Source organism: Giraffa tippelskirchi, chromosome 5 (assembly GCF_054371585.1).
Source record: "Giraffa tippelskirchi isolate mGirTip1 chromosome 5, T2T-mGirTip1v1.2.pri, whole genome shotgun sequence".
Lineage (NCBI taxonomy): Eukaryota > Metazoa > Chordata > Mammalia > Artiodactyla > Giraffidae > Giraffa > Giraffa tippelskirchi.
The window spans coordinates 94,324,592-94,350,253 of NC_137279.1; the positions used below are offsets into that span (position 1 = coordinate 94,324,592).

Below are 25,662 nucleotides of genomic sequence, written 5' to 3' on the forward strand. Positions count from 1 at the left end.
GAGGGAGATGGTATCAGACTAGGGGGGAGAGGCTGAGGAGGGGGTGTCTGGGAAGGCTTTGGGTGGAGGCAGCACTGTGCTTTCCTTAAATTCTAGTGGGATTGGACACCGAGTGAGGGCTGGAGTGGCGTTCCAGGTGGCACGAATGGAGAACATGAAAAAGCGTGAGTCTGGGGTCAGAAAGATCCAGGTTCAAATCCATGACTAACTAATGAACTTGAGCGAGTCACTTCAGCCTTTCTACATTTTAGTTTATGGGGGTGAGAAGGTAAAGGTTGGAGCGCTAGAACCTTCCTGGCCTGCTTTCCAGGGCTGCCAGGAAGTGCAAATGGAGTACTTTATGTGAAAGCAGTTGGAAAACTATAAAGTGCTATGAAAATGCAGGGGCTGTTTTTATTTTTAAAGCATTAATTGATTCAGCAACAAAACTTCTAGGTAAGAATGCAATAATGACTGAACCTGGATGGGCTATACGGCAGTTCAGCTCAAAGCTGTCTCTAACTCAATCATCCAGGGTCTCAGGAAGTGTGGTTGATCTTTATAATTTCATTCCTGGAAGGTTAAGGATAGCCCTTAACCACCACAGACTTTCTTAAAAATCCCACTATTGTGTGTTGTTGTAGATTATCTGAACTCCATCCATCCACCTATTTATCTGTTCAACCAGCCATCCAGCCAATTTAGCAATCTATCCATCCACCCATTCACCTATCTATCTATCCATCCATCCATCCAATAAACCTATAATGAGTACATCCACGGCCAGATACCCTGCTCAGTGTTGGGGATACAGAAAAAAATTAGACCCCTTATCTGTGCTCAAGAACTCTACAGCTTAGTGGGAAAGACAGCCATATAAATCATGTATCATTACTCTTTTTAAACCCATTTTGAGTCACTTCTACATTTTGGGGTTAACAAATTCCAGAGACCACAGATTATGGGATTTTAAGGCTGAGTGATCCTAGAACTCTCTTCCATCACACTCATTTTACTGATGGGGAAATTGTGATTATTGTTTGTTGTGGAAAGCAATATGACTTCCTCTTATTTGCCTCCAAATGACCTCTCCAAGCTTTCAAGTTCAGTTCAGTTCAGTGACTCTTTATTAAACATCTATTATATGCCAGGCTCTGGGCAAGAGCTGCAGATGTGGCAGTAAAGAAGATGTCATTCTTGCCCTCAGGGATGTCACAGTCTAGGGACAAAAGGAAATACAGAGAGATAATAGCTCTTGTGCTTGATAAAGACAGGGATAGAGGTGAGCGCAGGGTACTGAACATACAGGAGAAGGGCCCTGCTCTGAATATGGGGAGCTTGGGAGAGGCTTCCTAGAGAGAAGTCCTGTGAGCCATGTCTTGAAGGGCAAAAAGCAATGTGTTAGATGAAGATGTCCTGGAAAGGCATGCTGGGCAGAAGGAACAGCATGGGCAAAGGCATGAAGGTAGAAATAGCATGGCATATTGGAGGAACTCCCCTGGAGTAGGAAATGGCATTCCATTCCAATATTCTTGCCTACAAAATCCCATGTACAGAGGGGCCTAGCAGACTACAGTCCATAGTGTTGCAAAGAGTTGTACATGACTGAGTGACTGACTGTATACTGGAGGAACCATATATGGTGTTGGGACTTAAAGAGGGAAGTGGTGAGGGATGAATGTGGAGAGGAGGGCAGGGGAAAAATGACAGCACACCTGAGGTGGAGCTGGTATGGCCAAAGGCCACCTTTGCCTTACTGGGTTTGGTGAGCATGTCCTTGTTTACTTTCTCTGTCCTCTCTGGGCTAAGAAACTCCAGCACATTCCCTTGGCCTTCCTCTTTACAGTCTTAGTCACTCAGTTGTGCCCAACTCTTTGTGACCCATTGGACTGTAGCCCATCAGGTTCCTTTGTCCATGAGATTTTTCAGGCAAGAATACCGGAGTGGGTTGCCATTTCCTTCTCCATGGGATCTTCCTGACCCAGGAATGGAACCAGTGTCTCCTGCATTGCAGGTGGATTCTTTACCTGCTAAGCCATTGGGGAAGCCCTTGTCAGTCTTCAGAGGCCTAATTCATGTGAAGGACGAGCCTGTCCTTCAAGGTGTGGATTTGGATATGCAGGAAAAGTCAGCTTTGATTTGCAAGATTTGCCAATTCCTATGGTGTAAACACTTCCAACAGCAAGGATTTCAAGCTATCAAAGCAACATCACTGGTCATGGAGTTGGGAAGAGATATACACTGTTGGGTTTTATAAGCCAGTACCAGCCAGCTCCAGCACAGCTTCTGGGCTGCATGTGTGGTCTGAAGAGGTAGCCTACTCTTACTGACTTGCATGATGTAGGGACCCTTATCACTCCCATTTTATAGAGTGGGAAGCTGAGGATCAGAAGGTGGTTGTCCTGCCTGTGATCACACAGCCACTGCCTGACAGAGAGGGGCAGCCTGGGCAGCATGACTCCAGAGCCTGAGCTCTAACCATGATATTGTTCTCTTCCCATTCCATCAGGGTGGCTGTATCAAAGTGCGTGAGCTGCATCAGTGGCATTAGCCTTCAAGTTCCAGCCCATTTCCAGATTAATCTCCAGTTGACATTTGGCTCTGTATAGTTAGTTCTCCCATCTGCCAGGTGTTTCTCACCCCAATCCATGCTAGAAGAACATACTCTAACAGTCCCCATTGGACCCACCTGGCACAGCCAGGGGACCTGGAAGCAGGAGGGGATCAGAAAGGTCAACTGAAGGAGAAGACAGATCATGGTGGTGGAGTGGGCACAGAAATGCCTAGATCTGGAGTCTGTCCCTAAAAATTGGTTTTTCACAGCCCAGATGCTGTGTCTAGCACTGAGAAGCAATAGTAACAGCACATTTCTGCTACTTACAACACAGTAATGGTAATTTGTTATGAAATCATTAAGCCTAAGTATATGATCTGGAGCCTTGAACAAAACAGGTGGCTCTGTTTGGGGATGGAAGGAGGGAAACCAAGAAGACAGAAGGAAAGGAGAGGGCAGGCAGGGCATGCTGGAGGGAGTGAGGTGTGGGAGGGGTACTGGTGGGCTGGCATGGTTGAGGGAAAACACATGAGACCCCAGGCTTGTGTCTGAGCCCGTGTTATGACTTGCAGTGGCAGGGGGTGGGGCGGTGTTACCATGTCATCAATAATAATAATACTTATCAAGGTATTGTCTATAGTTGTAATTATTGAGGTTTCAGGGGTTGTGGCTTACAAGTAATGCTTAACTCTCAATCATTAGGGCTGATAGGGGATTGGAGAGGTGAGAACTGGCATAGGAAGGGTACTCTGGGCTCTTTTGATGGGAGCTCTGCCCCTTCCTGACCTGGCTACTTGCTGCTCACCATTCAGAACTGCTTTAAAACTTCACTGTGTGTGTGCATGTTTATGGACCACTGAGTGCACACCTATGTATATATGTGCACCTGCATACGTGTATCTGTGTGTGTGTGTGTGTGCATGGCTCTCCTACTCTTCCCCCGTCCTACCAGAAAAGCAGCTAGACAGAGGCCAAGGGATGATGGGGGAACCAAGAGTCAGGTAGGAAGACATCATGTTCCTAAAACCCCAGGTGTGCCTGGGGAATCCCAGGCCTCCTCTTCACTGATCCCTAAGTCAGTTGCAGTTAGAAATGGAAATGAATTCAGCAGGGTCCCATTTCTTTGGAACTCCCTTTGCACACAGTGGGAGCTTAATAAATACTTGATGATGGTTCTGAAACTGGAAAGCCAGCAGCTGTTCCCAGCTCTGACTCTCAGAGCTCCATGAAACAGATCAGGTGGGGAGCAACCACAGGGGTCTTCAGTCTTCCTACCAGACCCTCCCGTGACTCCAAGTCCAGCTGCAGCCATAGTCCATTTCACACATCCTGCTTTGGGGAGGCCAGTTCTTCCTCTACAACTTCTATCTGGCTCTTTCCCACTCGTCATTTGAGCCACATTTATGGAGCCACCACTTTGCACTGAGCATCATAGTGGAAAGGCATCCTGGGAGATGGTACAGGGACTGTGGGTTCAGACTGACCTGAGTTCAGATTCTACCACCCTTAATTACAAATGGGGTAACATCTGGCAAGTTACTTATCTGTGCTTGAGTGGTTTTTTTAAAAAACGGTTTTCATCTGTAGAAGGAGAATAATGACATCATTTTCATAGGGCTGTTGTGAGGCTTAGAAATAACATGCTCCTGCACACATATTGCAGGCAGTTCAGTATCTACCTGGGGTCAGGAGGATGTGATCTTTGCTTCTGTGACCTTGAAGTTGTTGCTCAATATCTATGAGCATCAGTTTGTGAAATGGAAACACGATGCCCACCTCCTTGGGTATTTGGAGGCTGTAGCTGGATAATAGGTGTGAAATAAGCTATCGTAGACCTTGACCGTTAATAACTCTTCCTGTTTCTTGCCGCCGCATCAGGGTGCACAGTTCCCCTCCTTACGAGGACCTCTGCTCCTCTTCGCCACCGCCCCGCGTGCGCATACATCCCGTATCGCCGTGGGCTGACGGGTTTCTGCCATACCTGTCAGAGGAAAAGAGGGCAGCTGCTCAGCTCCCGGGTGGGAAGCGGAAACTACAGTTCCCAGCCCTCGCTGCGCCGCCGCCGGTGCTGGGAGCGGAGCGCGGCAGGCCCCACCTCCGGGGAGGAGCCTATGCGGGGGGCGGAGTTAGGAGGTGGTTGGAGAGTTAAGCCAAGCCAATGAGACCAGCTGCTAATAAGTGGGTTTGGCTTACCCTATAACAGTGGCAGGAGGAGGAGAGCAAAGCTATTGAGCCAGCGAGGAGTGAAGCTGAGCCTGGCCTCACTCGCTCCTAGAGGACCACCTCCTGAGACAAGAGTTCTTTTTCCCCCTTCTTCTTCTTTCTCCAAGCTCCCCTCCTGCCCTCCCTCCCTGCCCACTACCATGCATTCTTGAGTGGCAGCGTCTGGACTCCAGGCAGCCCCAGAGAACCGGAGCAAGCCAAAGAAAGAGGACTGGAGCCAAGACACTCTGGTGGGGGAGCTTGGATGCCTGGCTTTCTTTGAGGACATCTTTGGAACGAGGGTGGCTTTGGGGTGGGGGGTTGTGCTGCAGGCAATCCAGCCCGGCCCCAAGATGGACACTTCTGGGCACTTCCATGACTCCGGGGTGGGGGACCTGGATGAAGACCCCAAGTGCCCCTGTCCATCCTCCGGGGATGAGCAGCAGCAGCAGCAGCAGCCGCCGCCGCCACCACCGCCAGCACCACCAGCAGCCCCCCAGCAGCCCCCAGGACCCCCGTTGCAGCCTCAGCCTCCGCAGCTTCAGCAGCAGCAGCAGCAGCAGCAGCCACCGCATCCCCTATCTCAGCTCACCCAACTCCAGAGCCAGCCTGTCCATCCCGGCCTGCTACACTCCTCTCCCACTGCTTTCAGGGGCCCCCCTTCATCCAACTCCACCGCCATCCTCCACCCTTCCTCCAGGCAAGGCAGCCAGCTCAATCTCAATGACCACTTGCTTGGCCACTCTCCAAGTTCCACAGCCACAAGTGGGCCTGGTGGAGGCGGCAGGCACCGGCAGGCCAGCCCCCTGGTGCACCGGCGGGACAGCAACCCCTTCACAGAGATCGCCATGAGTTCCTGCAAGTACAGCGGGGGGGTCATGAAGCCCCTTAGCCGCCTCAGCGCCTCCCGGAGGAACCTCATTGAGGCTGAGCCCGAGGGCCAACCCCTCCAGCTCTTCAGCCCCAGCAACCCCCCGGAGATCATCATCTCCTCCCGGGAGGACAACCATGCCCACCAGACCTTGCTCCATCACCCCAATGCCACCCACAACCACCAGCATGCCGGTACCACCGCCAGCAGCGCCACCTTCCCCAAAGCCAACAAGCGGAAAAACCAAAACATTGGCTATAAGCTGGGACACAGGAGGGCCCTGTTTGAAAAGAGGAAGCGACTGAGTGACTATGCTCTGATTTTTGGGATGTTTGGAATTGTTGTTATGGTGATAGAGACCGAGCTCTCTTGGGGTTTGTACTCAAAGGTAGGGGCTGCAGTTTCTCTTTATACCTTTGAACAAAAGGAATATGTAGGTAGCAAAAGAGAGAGAGAGTGGGGGAGAGAGAGAGATTGGGGGAGAGAGAGAGAGATGGTGGTGGTGGGGAGAGGCGTTTGCTCAATTATATTGAACACTTAACTTCCCATGGTTTTCCTGCCTAATCCCGGGAGAATTCATTCCTTGCTTCCCTTGGAGGGGGGACATCCCCACACACTGTCTAATTTGCGGACTCGGTTAGGGGGGATTAAAGAATCCCTTCTGAGAAATCATCTTTCCTCCTGGCTCACTCGTACTAAAGCATAACCCAGCAGCTTAACGCACCAATTAATTACACTCTGCCTTGATGTGCTTGCCAGTTCCTGTGACTTCCCTCCTCTCCTCCCCTCCCTGCTCCACTCCATTTTCCCGAGGATAAAAAAGAAATAAATGTCTGGGTGGGGGGTGGGGATTCCATGCCAGTCCCTTCTCTGTCTTCTTCTCTTCCCAAGTTTCCATTTCCCTCCTCCTCCCTGAGAGACTTAGGGCAAAATAGAAAAGCACCGGTGATTTGGCGTCTCCTGGCGGGGGGTGGGGGGGGCAGGGGGTAAAAATATAGGCGGAGGAAATCAGCGGTCCTTTCCCTCAGGAAAGAGGACTCAGAATAAACCTGCTGCTGCCTCGTAAACACCCCCTGATAAAAATGGCTACAGGTGTTACCCGGGCAGAGCAGATGGGCGCCGCCTTGGCATCAGCGGCGGGGGGGGGAGTGCCTCTCCTTGGGATGGAATGACAGGGTTTCCCGGGCGTCCCCGAGAGCCCGCGCCCCCGGCTCAGCCCCAGTTCTCCCCTCCCACCCCAACTCCTTCTTCTCGGGGATAAATAAGGATGAGTGTGTGCGCGAGTGTGTGAGTGCGCGCTCCGATGGAGAACGGCGGCGGCGGCGGCGGCACCGGCTTTAGCGGGGGAGCTGGCCCCGCTGCTCCAGCCTCTGTCCAGCCCCCAGGCGGAGGAGGGGGCTTCCCTCCCCTAGCGGGCTTGGAAATCCCGTCCTCCAAGGGAGTGGGGCTTGAGGAAAGTGGATTTCTGTCAAAGCTCTGCTTGCTGGGAGCCTTCCTGCTGCGAGCTTGAAGGCTTGGAGACCTGGGGAGTCATTGGGCAAGTGGATTTTTTTTTCCCCACTCTACCCTTCACCCGCAGTTTACTTGTTGGTGTGTGTGTGTGTGTGTGTGCATGCTTGCTTGTTGCTTGGATTTCTCTACTTATTTGTCATTTTGGGCAGGGGGTGGCTGGGCTGGCCAGCGGGTAGCTGGGAGGGGCTCAGCTGTTGGGGGTTTCAAATAGAGCTTGTTTCAGGCTGGGCACAGCTGCTGTGAGACTGTCACATTCCTTGTTGAAATCCAGCCACAAAAACCTGGGAGGTGCTGATCGGATTTCCCCCATTCCCAGCCTCTCGCTCTCTGAGCAGGGGATGGGCAGATCTGCCTGCTCTAGAAAGGGGTGGGGCAGACCTGTCAGACGGCCTGAAGAGCCAGAATGAAGACTTCCAGGTGGAAGGTCCTGGCTGCTCAGAGGGCATTGCCCCAGCTCTGGGCAGCTCCCGGAAGTCGCCTTCATCTCTGGAGGTCTAGGATTTGAGCCCCTCAGTGAGCTGGAGCGAGCGGGGTTTCCCCTGGAATCACAGCTCACTTAGTCATTCCCTGTAATGAGCCTCTGAGTCTGCAGGTCTTTCTGCTTGCTGCCTTCTCCGCTGGGCGCTCCAGGAGAGGGGGCCACTGGCCCCGGCAGGCCTGGCAGCCACCCTGGGCACAACTCCGGCCCCCTCCAAGCTCCCCCTGGGGACCAGGAGCCCTTGCTGGTGGTAACTGATGCAAGCCCAAGTGCTGGGGGGTGGGGAGGAGGGGCAAGACCAGTACCCTCTCTTTTAGTGAACCCCTGAGCTCTTAGGGGAATGGCTCTTCTTTGAGACAGCTTCCAGTGTGGGATCTGTCTGTGCACATTTGCCTTGATGGGGTGGGAGGGTTGCTGCTGGAGCAGGTGGCTCCCTGCTGGAGTATTCAGGGAAAGGGGCTTTCCCAGAGCCCGAGAAAGCAGACTCTGGGGCAAAGGAAAGTTGAGGTGATCCAAGGGGCTGGGATTTGCCTAATTTTAAGTTGATGACCCTCTGGCTGATGGATGCATGGAGGGGAGCAGCAACCCAGAAAGTCTTGCTTGCCTCAGCTAATGAGGTGGCCACTTCCTGTGCACCTTGGGGTTGGTCTTTGTGTGCTGAGCAGGGCTCACTTTCATCTGCTCACCAGCCCTCCCATCCTCTATCCAACCAGGCACTGGGTCATTATGGAACAAATATTTTCTGGGTGTCTGTGTCAGGCCCTATGGGCCTAGAAGGGGGTTAGGTGAGCTATTTTCTCTCCTCTCCTGGGGGCAAATAGGGTTGTTTTAAAGAAGCAGAGCAGAGTCTGAGTCCCACCTCTGCCACCTCCAATGTGTGATCCTGGACAATCCATGTAGCTTCTTTGAGCCTGTCTCCCCATCTGTCAAGTGGGGAGAGTGGGATGCTCCATGTAGGACCTATTGCTGTTGTTATTGATGATGGGAGGAAAAAAGATGTCTTTTTCCTCTGTTATCTAGCTCTGGCTTTGGAATTAGTTGGGGCCTTGATAGGCTTGGAACCAAGACTTATCAGCGGAGTGAGAAGTTGTTTCTTGGAGGGGAGAACTTTGGAGAACGGGCTGGGTGTTCTGATTCACATGCATGCATGTTAAGTCGCTTCAGTCGTGTCTGACTCTTGTGACACTATGAACTGTAGCCCACCTACATCCTCTGTCTATGGGATTCTCCAGACAAGAATACTGGAGTGAGTTGCAAGAATACTGGTTCTCTTCCAGGGGATCTTCCTGACTGAGGGATCGGACCCTTGTCTCTTATGTCTCCTGCATTGGCAGACAGGTTCTTTACCACTAGTGCAACCTGGGAAGCCTGGAAACCACCTATCACATGGGTCTGTTGCAGGGGAGGTGAACCTTTGTTCCCCAGCCTTGCAGAGAAAACAGATTCTGTTGTGATGAGAGGGTTTAGGTCAGAATGAAGAATCACCAGCTGGGGGAACTCAGCGACAGTCAGTGACCCTGGGGATGGATGGCTGACAGCCTCTTTTGCTGGAGAACTCTGTGTCTAGTTGGTTTGCTGACTGGTGTGGAAGCAGGAGGATGGACAGATTGGATTATTCTGTCCTGATGGTGACAGTTCCCACTCACAGGCCCTGGGGAAAGGGACGCAGTTTCTTTTCCCTAAGTGATGAAGATTGCTAACCTTGTGTTTGAGCTGCCGCTTTGTGTAGTTTTCTGCTCTTTTTCATGGGGCTGTGGCCTTCCTGTTTGCCTGTCTCTGCCTGCTGTCTGTTACTGGGGGAGGAATTCACCACAGAGGACTGGCTCTCTTGAGAAGAAATGGCATGACCCCTGAGCATAGTGAATTCATGCTAAAGGGTGACAGCCCAAGGAAGTAAAAGAAATCAGGATGGAATGGTCCTCGGCCTCCCTCTCACAAGCCGCAGGTGACGATGGGAAAGGAAGATGGGCTGAGGTAACAGGAGAGCTGTTTGTGATCACACCCAGGCCGTGGCACCTGATGGTTACTCCCGAACCAAATGAGGCTGAGGTGTTTTCTTTATGCGTGGATTCACCCTTGAGGACTTAGCCCACGGTAGGGCCAGATCTAGATGTCCTGTTGAGGAAGGAGTCTTAGTGGAGCCTTAGTCTTAGTATACTGCATTAGTGCTGGTCAGGGTTAAGGAATGAGGATGTGGGGGTCCTTCTTGGCATGCTTTATTTTCCTCCAGGGCTGGTCTGAGCCACACCTGCTCCGGCATCATCCACTGGCTGCTGTGCTCTTTCAGGGAGAGCTGGGGCCTCGGTGGCTGCCCCATCCCCACCTTGCCATCCTGCTGGTGCCTGAGCTGCTGCTGCTGTCCAGCGGGGGAGTCATCGGTGGCCTTGTGTCTCCGGGACCTCCGGTGTTGGGCGGTGGGGTCAGCCCGGGGGAGGCTGGGAAATGCTGGGGCAGCAGAGTGGCTGTTTTGCACAACCTCAAACCACTTCCCCACCCCCGGCCTCACAATCCGAGTTTCACCTCCCAGGCAGAGCCCATCCTCTGCCCCCTCATGCCCTGCTCCCACCCTCCCCATCAGCTTCCTGCCTCTCTGCTCTTCCTCTCCCCTGGGGGCCTTGTTGCTGGGGTCACACAGGCCACGAGTGGAGGTGTAGGTATGCCGGGCTTCCCCAGGCTGCCCTATCTACGCCCATGCGTGGCTTCCTTTCTTCAGGCTGCCTTGTGGGAGGCCAGCCTGAGAAGGGCAGGCTTCTCTGTACACTCCGGGGAGCTCAGTCCCTGGGCTGTTCACCCTTCCAAGAGAGTAGGGTCCTTTAGGGCCAACTGGTAGCTCTTTGGTGACCTCACAGAGGTCTACCCCCAGCCTCCAGCTGGAATAATTGAGTGGGTTCACCAGTCCCAGCTCTTCTGTTCTCCTGCCCTCCCTGTCATGGAGGGCTTGTTTGCAGACCAGCAGCTGATGCTGGGTGCTGGGTGAGTGGTCTACACCTCCTGCCAGACCCAGGAGCCGCTCTGGGGTAGCAGGGTGACTGTGGGGTGATGTCCCGGTGTTTGGGAGCAGATGCCACAGGGTACTCATGTCTGTGGTTTCCAGCATGTTGGGAAGGTAGGAAAAGGTCAGATTCCTCTCCATGGAGCCTCCCTGTGGGACAGGGAGCAGAATGCAGGAGACTTTTTTTTTTTAATTATTTATTTGGCTGCGCCGGGTCTTAGTTGCAGCATGTGGGATCTAGTTCCCTGACCAGGGATCGAACCTGTGCCCTCTCCATTGGCAGCACAGAGTCTTAGCCACTGGACCACCAGGGAAGTCCCAGGAGACTCTTTATAAGCGATTGGCTGGAGGCAGGCACCGGGGAGCCAGCCACCCAGGCCTGAGGCATATGTTTTACAATCACAGGTCACACCCAGTGTCTTGGCCCAAGGAGGTCAAGAGAGACTCTGGGAGCGTGAAAGTGAGCCCATTCTCCCACCCAGGGTGGTGGTGACTTTATAACCTTGGTGGACAGTCTGCAAATGAGTCAAATGTTTGTAACCCACAGAAGGGACAGCTAAATTTTATATATGCTTCTTCTTTGCCTGTCATGACACTATTTATAACTGTCCCGGGTGAAAGACTTCATAACACATCCGGACTTCCTTTCCCCACAGGCAGTGCTCCCTGCTGCTCTGGCCCTGGCATCATCGCTGGGGCATTTATCGGCTGCATGGGCTCATTATAAGCCTGGTGTGTGGCCTTGTGTTTCCCTTATTGAGCTTGCAGGAAGAGGGATTTGTGAGGCCAGGGACCACAAAGATCTGCTCTAAAACATAGAAGGTAAAGAAAAACAAAACGAAAAGAAATTGGAGTAACCTCTGTTAAAGCTGAGGCCTGGATGGGGATGTAAAATCAGAACAGAGAGCTTTGGCTTTGTTGCTGTTATTTGTAAAGCACATTTGGGGGAGAAAATGAGTATGTGAGAGGGAGAGAGAGGGAGCGAGAAGGAGAGAGATAGAAGGGGTGGTGAGGAGCGGCTGTATACTGATTAAATACTCCCTTCCTCAGCTCAGTGGCAGGCAGACCAGCACATTCATTCATTCGTAGCTGTTTTTCTTCTCTTTCTTTCAAAACCCCAAAGGGAGAGAGAGAAAGAAGCAAACCTCCTAGTCCTCTTTAAATAATGAGGGTGGGGAATTCTAAGACTGCACTGTTCTTAGGAGCTGTGGGGAGGAAAATTCTAGTGCCTTTTTTTCTGGTGAGGAAAGTCCGGAGGAGGCTGTTGGGTTTTGGGGAGCCCCCTCCCCCTTCCCTGTCATTCCACCCCCGGGAGCTCAGCTGGGATCTGAGAGAGCAAGGGTGGAAGGGGGAGCTGGGGGCAGGGACCACCCTGCTTCGTCTCTGGGCCTGGCCCTGCAGGGGCCATGAATGCTGGGTGACAGGAGTGGGGAGGCAGGGAGCATTTGTGCCACACTGGGTAACCTTCCACTGGAGAGTCCTGGAGGTAGAGGGTGGTCATAGCTCCCTTCGTAGATGATGTCATGGGGCCAAGCAGACACTGCTGGTGGGTAGGAGCACTGGATTAAGAACCCAGGGCCATTAGACTCCCAAGTTGAGGCCTTTCTGCTTGCCTGCCTGCTGCTGGAGAAATTGCTTATCATTCTTAAGAGACAAACCAAGGTTTATGGGCCTGAGAGCTGTGATGCAAAATGTGGGAATGGGAGGAACTTTACCAAGGGGCAAGAAGTGGCTTGATGGAGGGTGGGTACCAGTGCAGGTACCAGAGGACACAGTGTGGGCAAGGGGGCAGGGACCCACAGGGCAAGGGGGGGGGCCTGGAGGCAGCCTCAGTCCAGGTGACATGTGGACAGGTCCATGGTCTGTCCTCCGCTGCCTCCTCACTCGGAGGCCTGGTAATACTGCTCTGGGGTGATGCTGGCAAAGCTGAGAGGGCAGAAGGTGTGGGGATTACAGGAAGAATAGGAGTGTATCCTGCGAAGGCCTGGACCAGGTGGGCTCCTGCTGCAGCCCTGCAGAGCTCGCCATCCACTCCCTGAGAGTGTCAGGGAGAGTGTCAGCAGGACACTGCCGTGCATGGCTCCCTGGCCTCTGGGCCCTCCTTTGTGCTCCCCGTTGCCCTCTTTTCCTCTTCTCCAGCTTTGACTTCAGGGCTCCTTATTGGGGTGACCCATGCAGGCTCAGCATCTTGCATCTCATAAGGTATTTCCATGTTTGTTCGTCAGGATCCCCACCTCAGCCCTGGGAGTCATTACAGCCTGCAGTATCTCACAGATGAGAAAATTGAGCTGTAGAGGGGTTAAGTGGCTAACTCCTGGTGCTCGTGTGAGGAGAGATGGGTCTAGAATGAAAGCTCAGGTCCCCAGCACCCTACTCATCTCTCTGTTCCAAACTCCACCACAGACCTCTTCTGGGGATTTGAGTGAGGGAAACTTCAAGGGCTTCCCCATCCCTGCTTCTAGAACTTTCTTCTGCATCCGTGAGTCCCAGTTTCCTACTTCTTATTTAGCTCTTGTCAACAGCAGTTAGTGTTCAAGGAAGGCCTGTCTTTGCTTTAAAGGACCCCTGTAGAGGTCTCTCCCCCTCTTGCTTCTGACATGCTGTGTGGCCTTTGTCAAGTCCCTTCACCTCTCTGCGTCTCTGATTTTCCAGCTTAAAAATGAGAGCTGAACTCAGATGGTGAGCTCCTTTCCTGCTCTAAAACTTTCCGATTCCACTGAAAATACATTTGTCCTGGCTTTATCACCAAGATGCCAAGCCATAGTCTTCCAGCTCCTGTTCTCAAGGGGTGCTGGGCCAGCACCCAGGCACGATCCACCCAGGCTGGGCTGTGGTTTCTGCCAGTGGTGCTGGGAGTGCTGAGAAAGGAGGCAGTCATTCAGAATGTTGGGGGGCTCCCTGCAGGAGGTGGGATGGCCCCTGAAGGGTTAGACAGACCAAGATGGCAGGGTCACAGACAGTGGGCCTTTCTGAGAGTGAGAACATTGGCAGCCAGGGTAGAGGGTGCAGAGTGGGGAGGAAACAGAGAAGGGGCAGCATGGAGTCATCCCCCATGTGGTGTCCACAGGGGCAGGTAGGGAGGAAAGGAAGATCTGGGATTTAATATCTAGTTGATAACTGTAATTGCCAGGGGCTCAGAGTGCTGAAGACCTGCAGCTCTTCTTAGTGGTAATACCGATCGGCAGAGGTGGCCTGGCATGGCAGTTGCGGCTGTGGGCTCTGGGCTCGCATCTAGACTCGGCAACCTCCTAGTGGTGGCTCCTGAGGGAGTTTCCTGATCCTGGGGCCGGTTTCTCAGATGTTCGGAGAGAATCAGGCCTACCTATAGCATACATGGTACCCAGGTCAGAGCTGGGCATACACTAAGCCCCGACGTCCATCAGTGGTTGTTTTTGTGAGAGCGGCATTTAGAAGATGCTCTTTTTAGCCCAGAGTCCCCACCACCCTGAGAGCTGTGGGGGGCATAGGGGGCGCGGGTGCACATGTCACCCTCCACACAGGCGGCTGTAGAAAGGGTCTCTGGAAGGGGCAAACACATGTGGAAATGCTGCCTTCTCCTGAAATCAAACGGCTTCACCTTGGGTCCTGTTTCTGACTGGGTCCCTGTGGGTCAGTCTGTAGAACAGGGAAACAGGCTGTCCCCTGGAAGGCAGTGCTGCGGCAGTGGCCCAGCTTGGGCTTCTGGAGCCTTCTAACCTCATGGGACCCAGTTATTCTACACTCAGTGTCAGCAGTCTGTGGCCTGGGCACAACTCGTTGGGTGTGGACCTGCAAACCGGACAGGTGGAGAGAGATCAAAAATAAGTCCAGGGAGCCAGGCCAGAGGCTGAGAGGCCCGGAGGAAGGTCAGGGGGACACACGATGACCAGGCAGAATGAGGCCGAGAGCATGGGGTGACAAGGAGAGGGCCAGCCAGGAAGCCTGCCTGGGATAGAGCTGGGCAAGAAAAGAAAGGCTTTCCTGATGTGTCTTCAAGGGAACACAGCTTTTTTTCCTTCAACACTTGCAGTGGGGTACCTTCTTGAATTCAAAAGATTGTAGGGGCTTGTGAATCAATCGCTCTTAAAAAAAAAGTTCTCTCTCCCCTTTCTGCTCTGCGTGTGTGCTAAGTCACTTCAGTCATGTCTGTCTCTTTATGACCCTATGGACTGTAGCCCGCCAGGGTTCTCTGTCCATGGGATTCTCTAGGCAAGAATACTGGAGTGGGTTGCCATGCCTTCCTCCAGAGGATCTTCCCGAACCAGGGATCGAACCTGCGTCTCTTATATCTCTTGCATCGGGAGGTGGAGTCTTTACCACTAACCCCACCTGGGAAGCCCCCTTTCTGCTCTGGCAGGTGGTAACTCTCCCACCCAGGTGTCAAGGAGCAGAAAGAGCAGCTGGGTCAGCGAGGGATGTACCAGGGGATCGGGGCTCGCCCTGCATGGAAGCCATTTTTTTTTCAATAGGGCTGGTCGCAAGGTAACCAGAGTTGTATTCTGAGCAGAGCCGTGTTAACACTAAATGAACAACATGCAAATGATGTGTGAAATAATATGCAAATTGGCATCTGTTATTTTTGAGGCAGCGTGTTGGGCATTTTTCTTAAAGGACAGGCATTGTGCTCAGTGTCAAGTGAACAGGAAAGCTGTCTTACGGGACGCTCTCCTAGTAGCTGAATGGGCTGGTACCTGCCCCTCAGGGTTCACAAGCACCAGACCGGCCAGTCAGCATCTTCAGGAATCATTGGTGTTTAGCTTGAGCCGATAAATGGAAAAGCCCAGGAAGCTGGAGGTCTTGGCCAGGACCCCCTGGCAGACAAGGAAGGGGAGGAGGCAGGTGATCTGGCTGATCATGGGCAGCCGGGAAGAGACTGCATTGGGGGCTAATGCTGGCCCAGTTCCTTGCTGCTTGTTGGCCATAAGGCCAGTGGCTCAAAGTCTTTGAGCCTCAGTTTCCCCATCTGTAAATGGAGAGAGTGGCGTTTGCCAGCCCAGTGTGAACTAAACGTGATAATGGTTGGGTAAGTGGCCAGCCCGGTGGCTGGCACATCCCAAGCTGCCAATAAATGGCAGTTCTTCCTAGCGCCTCTGCCTGAGTTGGCACCTGCCTGCATCCTCGCAAGGTTCCACCAGCAGGGATTTTTGCACAGCCTTTTCTCCCTTTTAAGAAGATTTCTGATTTTAACAAATTGGGGCTTAGCCATTTTCTCTCTCTTCTGGCTTCCATCAGGGAGGATGTTGGCTTGCTCAGCTGGTCCCCAAATAGCTCCCACAAGTGGGGATGCCCAGAGCCACGGACAGAGGTGATGTCACCTTCCTCCAGGATGAGGGCTTGGGCTGGGCACGTTGCTATGGGTTGGGCTACTGCCTGTGGAGGAGCTCAGAGCTGGATGGCATTGACGGGTTGACCTAGAGAGGCCTCCTCTGGGGACAGCCGCTGGTGTATCTGACCTGGTGTGGTACCATTGCTCCCTGAAGGACCAAGCTCCATGGACCCACCAGGTGTGCCAGCCTGCGGGACATCGCCCCTGTACAGGCCTCCCACCTCTATGAGGAAAGGGCAGAGACCATCCTCCTCTTTACAGGACCCCAAGGCCCAGAGAAGTTACATAACTTGTCCGAGGCCACTCAGCATTGTGAGTGGAATCCAGGAATTCTGCGGTTTAGTCCAACTGAACACCTGCTATGTGGCAGGCCCTATTCTAGTTTCCAGGAGTGCAAAGGTCTATGTCCTTAAGGATGCAGGTCAGCTATTGGGGTGTCTCCTCATTGAAATGTGTTGCTCTCTGCATTCTCTTTCTAGAAGGGTTCAGACTTTCAACACAGACTTGGATTCAAATCCTGATCATGTACTATTGAACTGTGTCACCTTGAGCACTGGTCTCTTTATCTGGAAAGAGGGATTATAATTCCTTTTGCTGAGGGTGGAGGTGGAGGATTCAACTTGGCACAGATCTGGCTACTGGGGGCTCTTTTGTCCATGCTGCTCCGTGGCAAGCTTTGCCATGCTGTTTCTTTTGAGAGTTCAGTGGCCATGGAATTGTAGAAACCCTTTAGAGTTGGGCCCATGACTCCCTACCCTTCCTGCTCTGGGCTGGACCGAGCATTCAGCTCTGTCAAGATGCTCTTCCCTGCTCCTGAGGGGCTAATGATGCTGAGCTGGGTGGGAGGACGTTTTGGTACAAGAAGCCAGACTGTGAGCCAGCGATGGAGAGATCCCTCAAGAGTGAAATGAAGTTGATGTGAGTGGAGAGCAAGTCCAGGATGGAGCTTGAGTCATGAGGGTTTCCTCGAGGGTGGAGAGGACCATCTATAATGCATCTGTTCTCAGCAGCTCATCAGAATGCCCTGCTCTTGCAAAATGGAAACTTCTTTCCCCTTTCATAAAAATGACTCCAAAGCAACATTCTTAGTCAGGAGTGTAAAAAGGAGCAGATGGAGGAGGAGAGGAAAATGAACATATATCAGTGCCTACTGTGTGCTTTCATACACCTCCTCTCAATCTAATCCTCACAACAATCCTTGTTTTACAGATGACTGACCGCAGGCTCAGAAATGTTGGTGACTTGCTCAGGATCTTACAGCCAGGAAGTGGTGGTCTTGGGGCTCGAAGAGTGGCAAAGAGTGGCCAAGAGTGGCAAAATGCATGCCTTGTGTGGCAGACATGTTTTTGCAGATCACCTCCCGGCCTGGGTTCTTTCAAGCCAAAAAGCTGTTCTTGTTCTCCCCACCCTTGCCCACTGTCACTGTCTTTCCAGCCTCCTTGGAGCCTCAATGAATGATGTGAGCTCTGGAGGAAGGGGTGGAGGGAGGAGAGAGAAGGGGAGGATGTCAGCTTGGACACAGGGGTCTATTGAACCTCCAAGAGATCTGGGCACGTTGACAAAGAAGACTGGGCTCTGGGGCTGAGGATGGCTCCTGCGGGCTCTGGAGGGGTCAGCTGAGCAGTCAACAGTCATGCTTTGGTGTTCTTGTCCCAGCTTTACAGCTTCCCAGCTGTGCAACCTAGGTGACAAAGTTGACCTCTGTGAACCTCAGTCTTCAGATCTGTGAATAGGGATAACGATGTGGGCCATGAGCCAATGAGATGAGATCCAGTGCTGAACTCATGGTAAAGGGCTGGGGCAATGCCAGCTGATTTTTATCATTAATTTTCTCATTGTACAACCTGAAAACTTCAAACACAGACTTAGTCTCCAAAACTCAGAGGACTAGATAGAGTCCCCGACCTTGTGACCTTTCCTGGCTGGACCATCTGTGGCTGGCCTGGCCAGCAGGCATCTCCCTGGGCCCATTCCATTTCACGAACAGTCCGGTGCCCCCCTGCCTGCCCCCCGACCTCCCCCACCATTGGTCCCGCTCCCAGTTTATCCCAGGACCACCCCCACCCCAATTTCACAGGCCCTTGGTCTTTTGTGAGTAACTTGACTCATGAGGGTTGACAGGTGCCAGGTTAGCTCTGGGAGTTCTTGAGCACTTAAGACGTGGAGCTCCAGGCTGGTTGGGGAGGCAGGTGGTGAACAAGTCATGACAGGTATGGTGGGAGTTTTGCAGGAGACAAGACCACACACATTTGGGTCCTCGATTTGACCCATAAAGCTGAGACTGAGTCTCCCATTCCTTCTGCCTGTTCCTCTGCCCTCTCTTCCCACAGGTCCATCTCACCTCACTTCTCTCATCTTCCCTTGTATCTGGCTCCCAGTCACCCCCTGCCTCCTTTCTGTGGCAGCATAGCCTGGTGTTAGGAGAGCAGGCTTTCACATGACAGATCTGGGTTTGAACTTCCTACTGCCTGTGTGGCTTTGGGCAAGTTGATCCAATGCTTTGATTCTCTCTCCTTGGAGGTTCAGCTTAACCCTATTTCTGGGAGCAGTTGTGAGGATTCAATGAGGCACCACTGTATGTAAAGCATGTGACATGGATTTTGGCCCTTGCTGAGCAAGGGCCTGTGGGTGAAGCCTGTGGGTGAAGAGAAAGGTCCTGGACTAGGAGGGAGAAAACTTAAAACTTGGTTTCTGGGCCTCTGCTTTGTCTTCTGGAAAATGGGAGAAGTGAGGTTGATGATAATTTTTCACTTGGCCACTTTAAGGGAGGAGGGTCATGAGGACCAGATGGAATTAAGGAGTGAAGGGGAAGAAAGCTGTGGTGCCCTGAGTGGAGTGGTGCTTGGCTGCTCATGGGTGTGTTTTAGGGGTGGGGGAGGTGTGCTGGGAAGGTTTTATCTGCCTACCCAGGAGTGAAAACCTGCGAAGGCATTGTGGCTAAGTGGATTTTCTCACTATCAGGAGACAGCTGAGAGACAGACCCTTCTGGCCAGCCTCCCTGCCTGCTGCCTCCTCCCTGCAGGCCAGCCCTTGGCATGAGGTCTGTTCGGCTCCTGAACCCTCCTAGCAGCAGGGATTTAATTACTATAATGTAAGTAGCTGTGGCTCAAGGCTTTCTGGCAGAGGGGAAACAGATTTGTCTTCTCACTGGGAGAATAAAAATCGATAGGAAGAAAAGGCAATGTACCTTCCTCTGGAGTGTGGGGCTGATGGGCGGCTTTCTTGGAGGTGTGGGGAGAGCGGCCTGCATGGCAGTGGGCAGGAGACACAGGGTCCGGTTCAAGGATCTTTGCTTCTGGCTTTTGTCTTCAGTGCGTGACTCAGCTGAGGTGCCTCTGTTTCCCCAGTCACATGTCAAGCACCTCCTGCATGCCTTGCACCGCCCTTTAGAAATTTCTAGCCGAGCAGGGAGCCCAGGAAGAAAAATAACTTTATTCATTCAGTAAATAGTTACTGAACACTTATTATGTGCCAGGGTTGTTCTAAGTACCACAGCTATAGTAGAAAGAAGCCAAGGAGATAAAAACCCTGGCCTCTGAAACTTACATTTTAGTAGGTAAAACTGACAGTACACTATATGTTAATTATACTTTGTTAGATGGCAATAAATGATGTGAAGAAAAAGAAAGCTGAGATGGGAGGGCTGGGAGTTCTGAATGAGTTGTAATCTTAAATACATTGGACGGTCTCACTGAGAAGGTGACAATTGATGGGAGATCTTTAGGAGGTGAGGGAGGGACCCCCAGGGGAATAGGAAAGAGCAGTTTCAAGGCACTGGGTCAGCAGTCTGCCTGACATGGTCTGAGCAGCTCTGACCAGTACTAATATAGTACAAGCCACATCTGGAATTTCAGATTGTCCAGTCGCTATATTAGAGAATGGAAAAAGAGAAATGTAAAATTAATGCTAGTGGTATTTTCTGTTTATCCCAATGTGGTAAAAAGTATTACCATTTCAATGTGTTATCAATGCAAAAGATGACTGAGATAGTTTAGATTCTGTTCTTCCTGCTAAGTCTCTGAAATCTGGAGTGTTGTGTATCTTACAGCACATTTCAACTGGACACGAAATTTTCATTGGAAATACCCGATCTGTATTCAGAGTTCATAAAATTTACAGTTAGAAAAGTAGACTCACATACTCAGATTGCAGCAAACATGTTTAAAAGTTTTCCAATAGATGAATGGAGTGTCATTTGTAGAATATGTTATTGAAAGTGAAATACATTAAATTCTTCTGCACTCACCACATTGCAGGGCTGCAGTGGATGTGTGGCCAGTTGCTGCTGTGTTAGACAGTGCAGGTCTTGTGCAGTGAGGCTGAGTTGGGGAGTGATGGGGACTCGGAGGAAACACGAAGGGTGTGAGGTCAGAGAGGAGGTGGGTCTGACTACAGGGCTTTGCAGGCCATGGTGAGGAGTTTGGCTTCCACCCTGGGTTAAATGGGAGCAGATGGAGGGCTTTGAGTGGAGAAGTAACAAACTCTGACTTACATTTTAATAGGGCGGCTCTGGCTGCAGTGATGGGAACAGATGAGGAGGTGGGGGCGAAGGTACCCAGTTAAGAAGCTGCAGTCACAGTCCAGATGAGGGGTGGGGGTGCTTCAGAACCAGGTAGTAGCAGTGAGATGGTGAGAAGTGGTTAACTCCTTGGCATTTTTGGAAGGAAGGCGTTCCTGGTGAACTGGATGCAGGGGTATGATAGTGGGGGAGGTGGTGGAGAAAGGGAAGGTCAAGGATGAGGCCAAGATTTTGGCCCAAGGCTCAGTGGACACAAATTTGAGCAAACTCCAGGAGGTAATGGAGGACAGAGCAGACTCTCATGCTGCAGTCCATGGGGTCGCAGAGTCGGACATGACTTTTAGCGACTGAACAGCAATATATAAGGATGGAATTTCCATTAATCAGAATGGAGAAGACTGTGAGGGAAGCAGTTTGGGGGAGAAGATGGGAGTTTGGGATTGGACTTGATAGATTTGAGATGTGTCAGTTTCAATATACTGTGGATAGCATGGGCCCGGAGGCTGTGGGAGGCCAGAGGCCTGGGACGTGGAAGTCTTCTACCCGAACCCCTGCACCATGACGGATGACTCCCCTCCCATTCCTAGGGGCAGTTCATGGCACAGCTGAATTTTGAAAACATTCAAATAAATTCTCCGTGCCTCCAGCACCATCAATGCTTACTTCCTGAAGGCCCCTGGAAGTTGCTAGGGTCTTCTGAGTCAGAGTCATATTTCAAGGTCATATCTCCCTGCTCCTGGCCTACCCCAGAACAGTGTGATGAATAAAAAAGAGTCATACACAGTCAGGAGCTCTCCCAGCATGCTGGGAAGGCCAATTTTATGGGAAGTTACTAAATACAAGACTCTGAAGATACACATTCTAATTTCCCAGCACTTTAACTCTGCAGGAATGTGGGGGAAGAGATTAACTAGGGGTGGAGAGGGGGAGCCACTTACTCCGGGTCTCTCAGCCAGCGAGGAGGAGGAGGGGCCTGGCCTCTGGGCCCCCCAGCCTTATGTTCACCAGCCGTGTCACTGAGTGCCAAGGGCTCCTAGGGACCGTGCCGGGTGCGGTCACACCTGTTCCTTTTCCAGCTAGGAGGAGAGTTGGGAAAGGGGGCGAGAGTGACTTGGAAGGGCTTCTCCCAATCCTACTGGTGTCCAGCCCTGGGTCCTGGGACCTGTGGACAGAGGCCACTCCATTCTGGCAGCCTAGGCATGTGGGGCATGGGTCTTTTGGCTTGGGTCCAAATCCAGAGACTGACCATTATTCAGTGAAACTTCAGTGATTTGATCTTTGAGTCCGTTAGTGCATCTGTTGAATGGGGGTGACGATGCCTGCCTGGGCAGTTTTGTGAAGTGATGTTAATGAATGACTTTAGTGCTGAGATGTGACACTTAGTAAATATTGCCACTTAGTAAATGTTGATTCTCCTCTTCCTTCCACGGATGTAAGAATTGCCTGTGGAGGGGCCAGCTCTGCCCTTGGAATGGAGGGAGGTGGTGCAGAGTGTAGTGGTGTTGGAATGAGGATGCCCAGTTAGCACTGAGAGTGAGTAAAGAGAAGGAAGCACCTGTCTGAATGGGAGAGAGTGAGGACGAGGAGCAGGGAGTCTCCTCCCTCCATGAGGTTGGGATCTCACTCTGTGCCTTTAGATCGAAGCTGTTGAGTGGGGTGACTTTGCTCCCCAGAGGAATATTTGGCTATGTCTGCAGACGTTTTTGGTCATCATGATGAGGGGAAGGCTGTTACAGACATCTCGTGGGTAGAGGCCAGGGATGCTGGTAAACATCCTACCACACACAGGGCAGTCCCTACAACAAAGAATTACCCGGCCCCAGTGTCAGGAGCAAAGGGGTGGGGAAACCCTGCTTCAGATGACTCATTCTCACAGGCTTCTTGTGAGGAGGCATGAGAAAATGGATGAGACTGCTTTATCAGCTGGAGCGTGCCACTCCAACCCTCTCTCCCCACACCCTTTTCTCAGGGGCAGCCCTGTGTCATGAAGGGCTCTGGACCCGGACTTGGAAGACCTGAGCTGAAGGCCCGACTCAGTGGAGTATGTCTCGGTGGAGTTTGGTCTCCATGTCCTTCGCTCTTGCAGGCCTCACGTGTGATTGGGATCGGGGGGGGGGGGGGTGTCTCCACAGCAGGGGGCTGTCGGGTGGACCCCGTGGGAGCCTGTATGGGGAAGGCGCTCCATCAGCTGGGCTGGGCTGGCAAACAAGGGCACCAGGATTGGAACCTTTCCACATTTGCCCTTCCGTGAGTGATCCTTTAGGAGAGGGGAGTCCAGGAGCACCTCTCTGCCCCTACAGGGCCACATGGCTGTTCCCCCAAGGCCTGCTCCATCTTGCTTCCTGTTTTGTGTGTTCCTGAACAGGTGGAGCTGAAGTCTCCTTTTGGGAAGATGAAATTTGCAGGGAAATGCAGGGTTATTGTTTCTGTGCCATGTGAGTGGGAGACAGAGCTGGTTGAGTGGCAGATTCCCTCGCAGGGGAGAGTCAGCTGAGTGTGCCAGCCTGGGCATGGCTAGAATCCCTTTGGGGCGAGTGGGCCAGGATTCCCTGGTAGCCCCCTTGGAAGACTGTTTGTTCTGAACTCAAGACTGACCGCAGGGGAAGACAGACCCCGCTGATGGGGAGGATCCACAGTGATGAGTGGAATCTCTGAGGGTGTTCTGGACAGACTTTCCCCGAGGCCCGTTCTGTGCCAGGCATCAGCCCCAGAAATGTTGGGGGACAAAGAGATGGACAAAATGTACTTGAGGTGGGTGGGTGGGTGGCCAGGCTGCCACAACTCTGAGGAGCGGCAGACTGTGACAAGGGCCCTGATAAGGTGGGCCATTACACTGAGGGCACGCCAGGAACCTCTCACATCTGGGGGCGTCTTAGAGGAAGTGGGGGTGCAAGCTTCGTAGGTAGGGAGGGCTTTATGAGGCAAAAGGGAAAGAGTGTTCCGAGCTGATGGTACAGTGTGGGCAGAGGCCCCAAGTGGGAGCATGCCCGGTGTTCTCAGGAAGGGACAAAGGAGGTCAGTTTTCCTGGAAGTGCTGGGAAGAGAGGGACTGGAGAGGGACGTGGAAGCTGCCCATGGGGCTCACACCAGGCCGAGCACCAGGCTGAAGAGGCTGGACTTCTCTCCGAAGGTACAGGGAACCATGGAAGGTGTCGGAGCAGAGGAGGGGCATGATCAAGCCCCAGCAGAGGATGGGTTGTTTCTAAAAGGAGGAAGCTTGAAGCTGGGAGGCTGGTTATTGCAGTAGTTCTACAGAAGAGGTGAGGGCTTGAACCAGGCTGAAGGCAAAGATGGGGGAGGAGGTAGGGATTTATGGAGGTTGAGTGTGTTCACTTAGCTACTTAGTGTTAGTTGCTCAGTCGTGTCCAACTCTCTGGGACCCCGCAGACTGTAGCCCGCCAGGCTCCCCTGTCCATGGGATTCTCCAGGCAAGAATACTGGAGTGGGTTGCCATTTCTTCTCCAGAGGATATTCCCAACCCAGGAATTGAACCCAGGTTGCCCTCCTTGCAGGCAGATTCTTACTGTCTGAGCCACCAGGACAGCTTCACATTTCTCCACCCTGGATGTGTGTGTGAGGGTGACAGCGAGCACTGGGCCCTATTCCCCTTACCGCTCTGCTCAAAACCAGCGCCTTCTTGGAGGATGGGAAGCCGTGAGCCTTGAAGCAGCCCGCCAGTCCCAGGGGGTGGGGTGGCACAGTGCCCGCACCAGCCACCCTGGCTGGGGGGCTTTCCTTCTGGAACCCACGGGGCTCAGCCCTGGCCTCTTGCCAACCCAAGGGACATGGAACACACCCTCTTCCTGCTCATTTTCAAAGACGGGAGGAATCACGGCAGCGGGCTGCAGCCAGCTCCGCTTGGGCTCACATCACAGCGCGGGTGCTGACAGGCTGTGTTCGTGGGCAAGTTGCCCGGTCTCCCTGAACCTCAGTCTGTGCAAGTGTGAAATGGGGGTCATGGAGCTCAGCCCCCAGGGTGTTGGGAGAGAGGATTAATAAGGACACAGGTGTAAAGTTCTTAGCTCAGTACATGGCCACGATTTCAATTTACAAGACACGATGACAGACTGGCGTGACGGGGCGGGGAGGGCAGGGCCCTGTGGCCTGTGATGGAGGTGGAGTCCTGGGAAGTGGTTGACATGGTGAGTTCTGTCTTGAGGGTGTCGCCTCTGAGGGGTTGGTCTGGGGGGCATCCCAGGAGGGTGTCCGGCAGGAATTGGGTGATGCTGGGGTTCTTCCAGCCGTGGGGTTCACAGGAACCACCCTTACTAGTTGGCCTGAAATCAGCTCTTCAGAACCCCAGTGTCTTTGTAGGTGGTCCCAGCATGAAGCTCGGGAGCTGGGTCAGCCTGGCCTTGGTCCTCAGCGCCTCCCTCCCAGAGACTGGCTCCACCTCTGCCCAGGGTCCCGCTGGGTCTTGGCGCAGCACAGGGTCCAGAGAGGAGAAGCCCTGCATTTGAGATCAGTGATCTGATACCCGCCCCGGCTCTGCCCCTTCCCTGTCAGGGTGACCTGGACAGGCGTGTGGGCTCTCAAGGTGGGGGTCAGCATCCTCATCCACGATGTGGGGGTGATTGTGGGAGGATCCGTGAACTGAGGTCTGGGGAAACCTCCCGCGGGTGCCTGGCTCATTGGAGCTCTCAGCAAACATTTGGTCAACGAATGAAGGCAAGCCTGGGCAGGAGGCAGAAAGGGATGTTGAGGGGTAGCCCTGAGGAGAGGCCAGGGATTAGGGTGGATAGTGAGGGGGTGGGCTTGATCCTAGCTCAACTCCTGGCTTTGCCACTTGCTTCCAGGATGTCTTCCTCATTACTGCTGTGTGTGGGTGGTAGGGACAGGAGGTTGGGCTTGGGGGCCACCCTCATGCCCACCTCACCACATGGTGATGGATCTGTAGGGATAAATGGCACCAGGGAAACATGCAGAGTACCCAGGAGCATGCATTCCTCCTTCAGGAAGCACGGTAGGCAGTTAGGGCAAAGTTGCCCCCAAAGGGTGCTCCCCAAATACCTTTATTTCCCCAGTTGTGGCAGTGCAGAGAGCAGGGGGCCTTTTGAAGGTGGGTGTTCTTGCTGCCTTGGCTGCAGGTCATATATTCCTCTGCTCTTTCCTCTTCTGAAATGTGAGCCAGCTCTGTAGACACTGGCTGCAGCCACCTAAGGGCAGTGGCGGACCACGGCCTAGGAGGGACTGTGGCGGAGCCATCTGCTCCTGTGCCCACGATGAGGGAGTATACTGTGTGGAGAGTAT

General features: G+C 52.8%; 1 protein-coding gene and 1 non-coding gene across 8 annotated transcripts in view; one reads left to right on the top strand and one right to left on the bottom strand.

Annotated features, from left to right (window-relative positions):
• The first annotated feature begins 4,760 nt into the window (after positions 1-4,760).
• The window catches only part of KCNN3 (potassium calcium-activated channel subfamily N member 3), a 168,505-nt gene continuing 147,603 nt past the window's right edge, over positions 4,761-25,662 (top strand). For 4 of the 7 annotated variants that reach the window (XM_081494611.1, XM_081494612.1, XM_081494609.1 and 1 more), the window contains exon 1: positions 4,761-5,994. In XM_081494611.1, the coding sequence (XP_081350737.1) occupies positions 5,089-5,994 (906 nt within the window). In that variant the 5' untranslated portion in view covers positions 4,761-5,088. Of the gene's footprint in view, positions 5,995-6,901; positions 7,144-25,662 lie in introns of those variants that run through there. The other 3 variants (XM_081494614.1, XM_081494615.1, XM_081494613.1) reach the window with 1 other exon arrangement.
• Positions 10,830-10,902, bottom strand: TRNAG-GCC (transfer RNA glycine (anticodon GCC)). The gene has a single exon. It is a non-coding gene; the product is annotated as a tRNA-Gly (tRNA).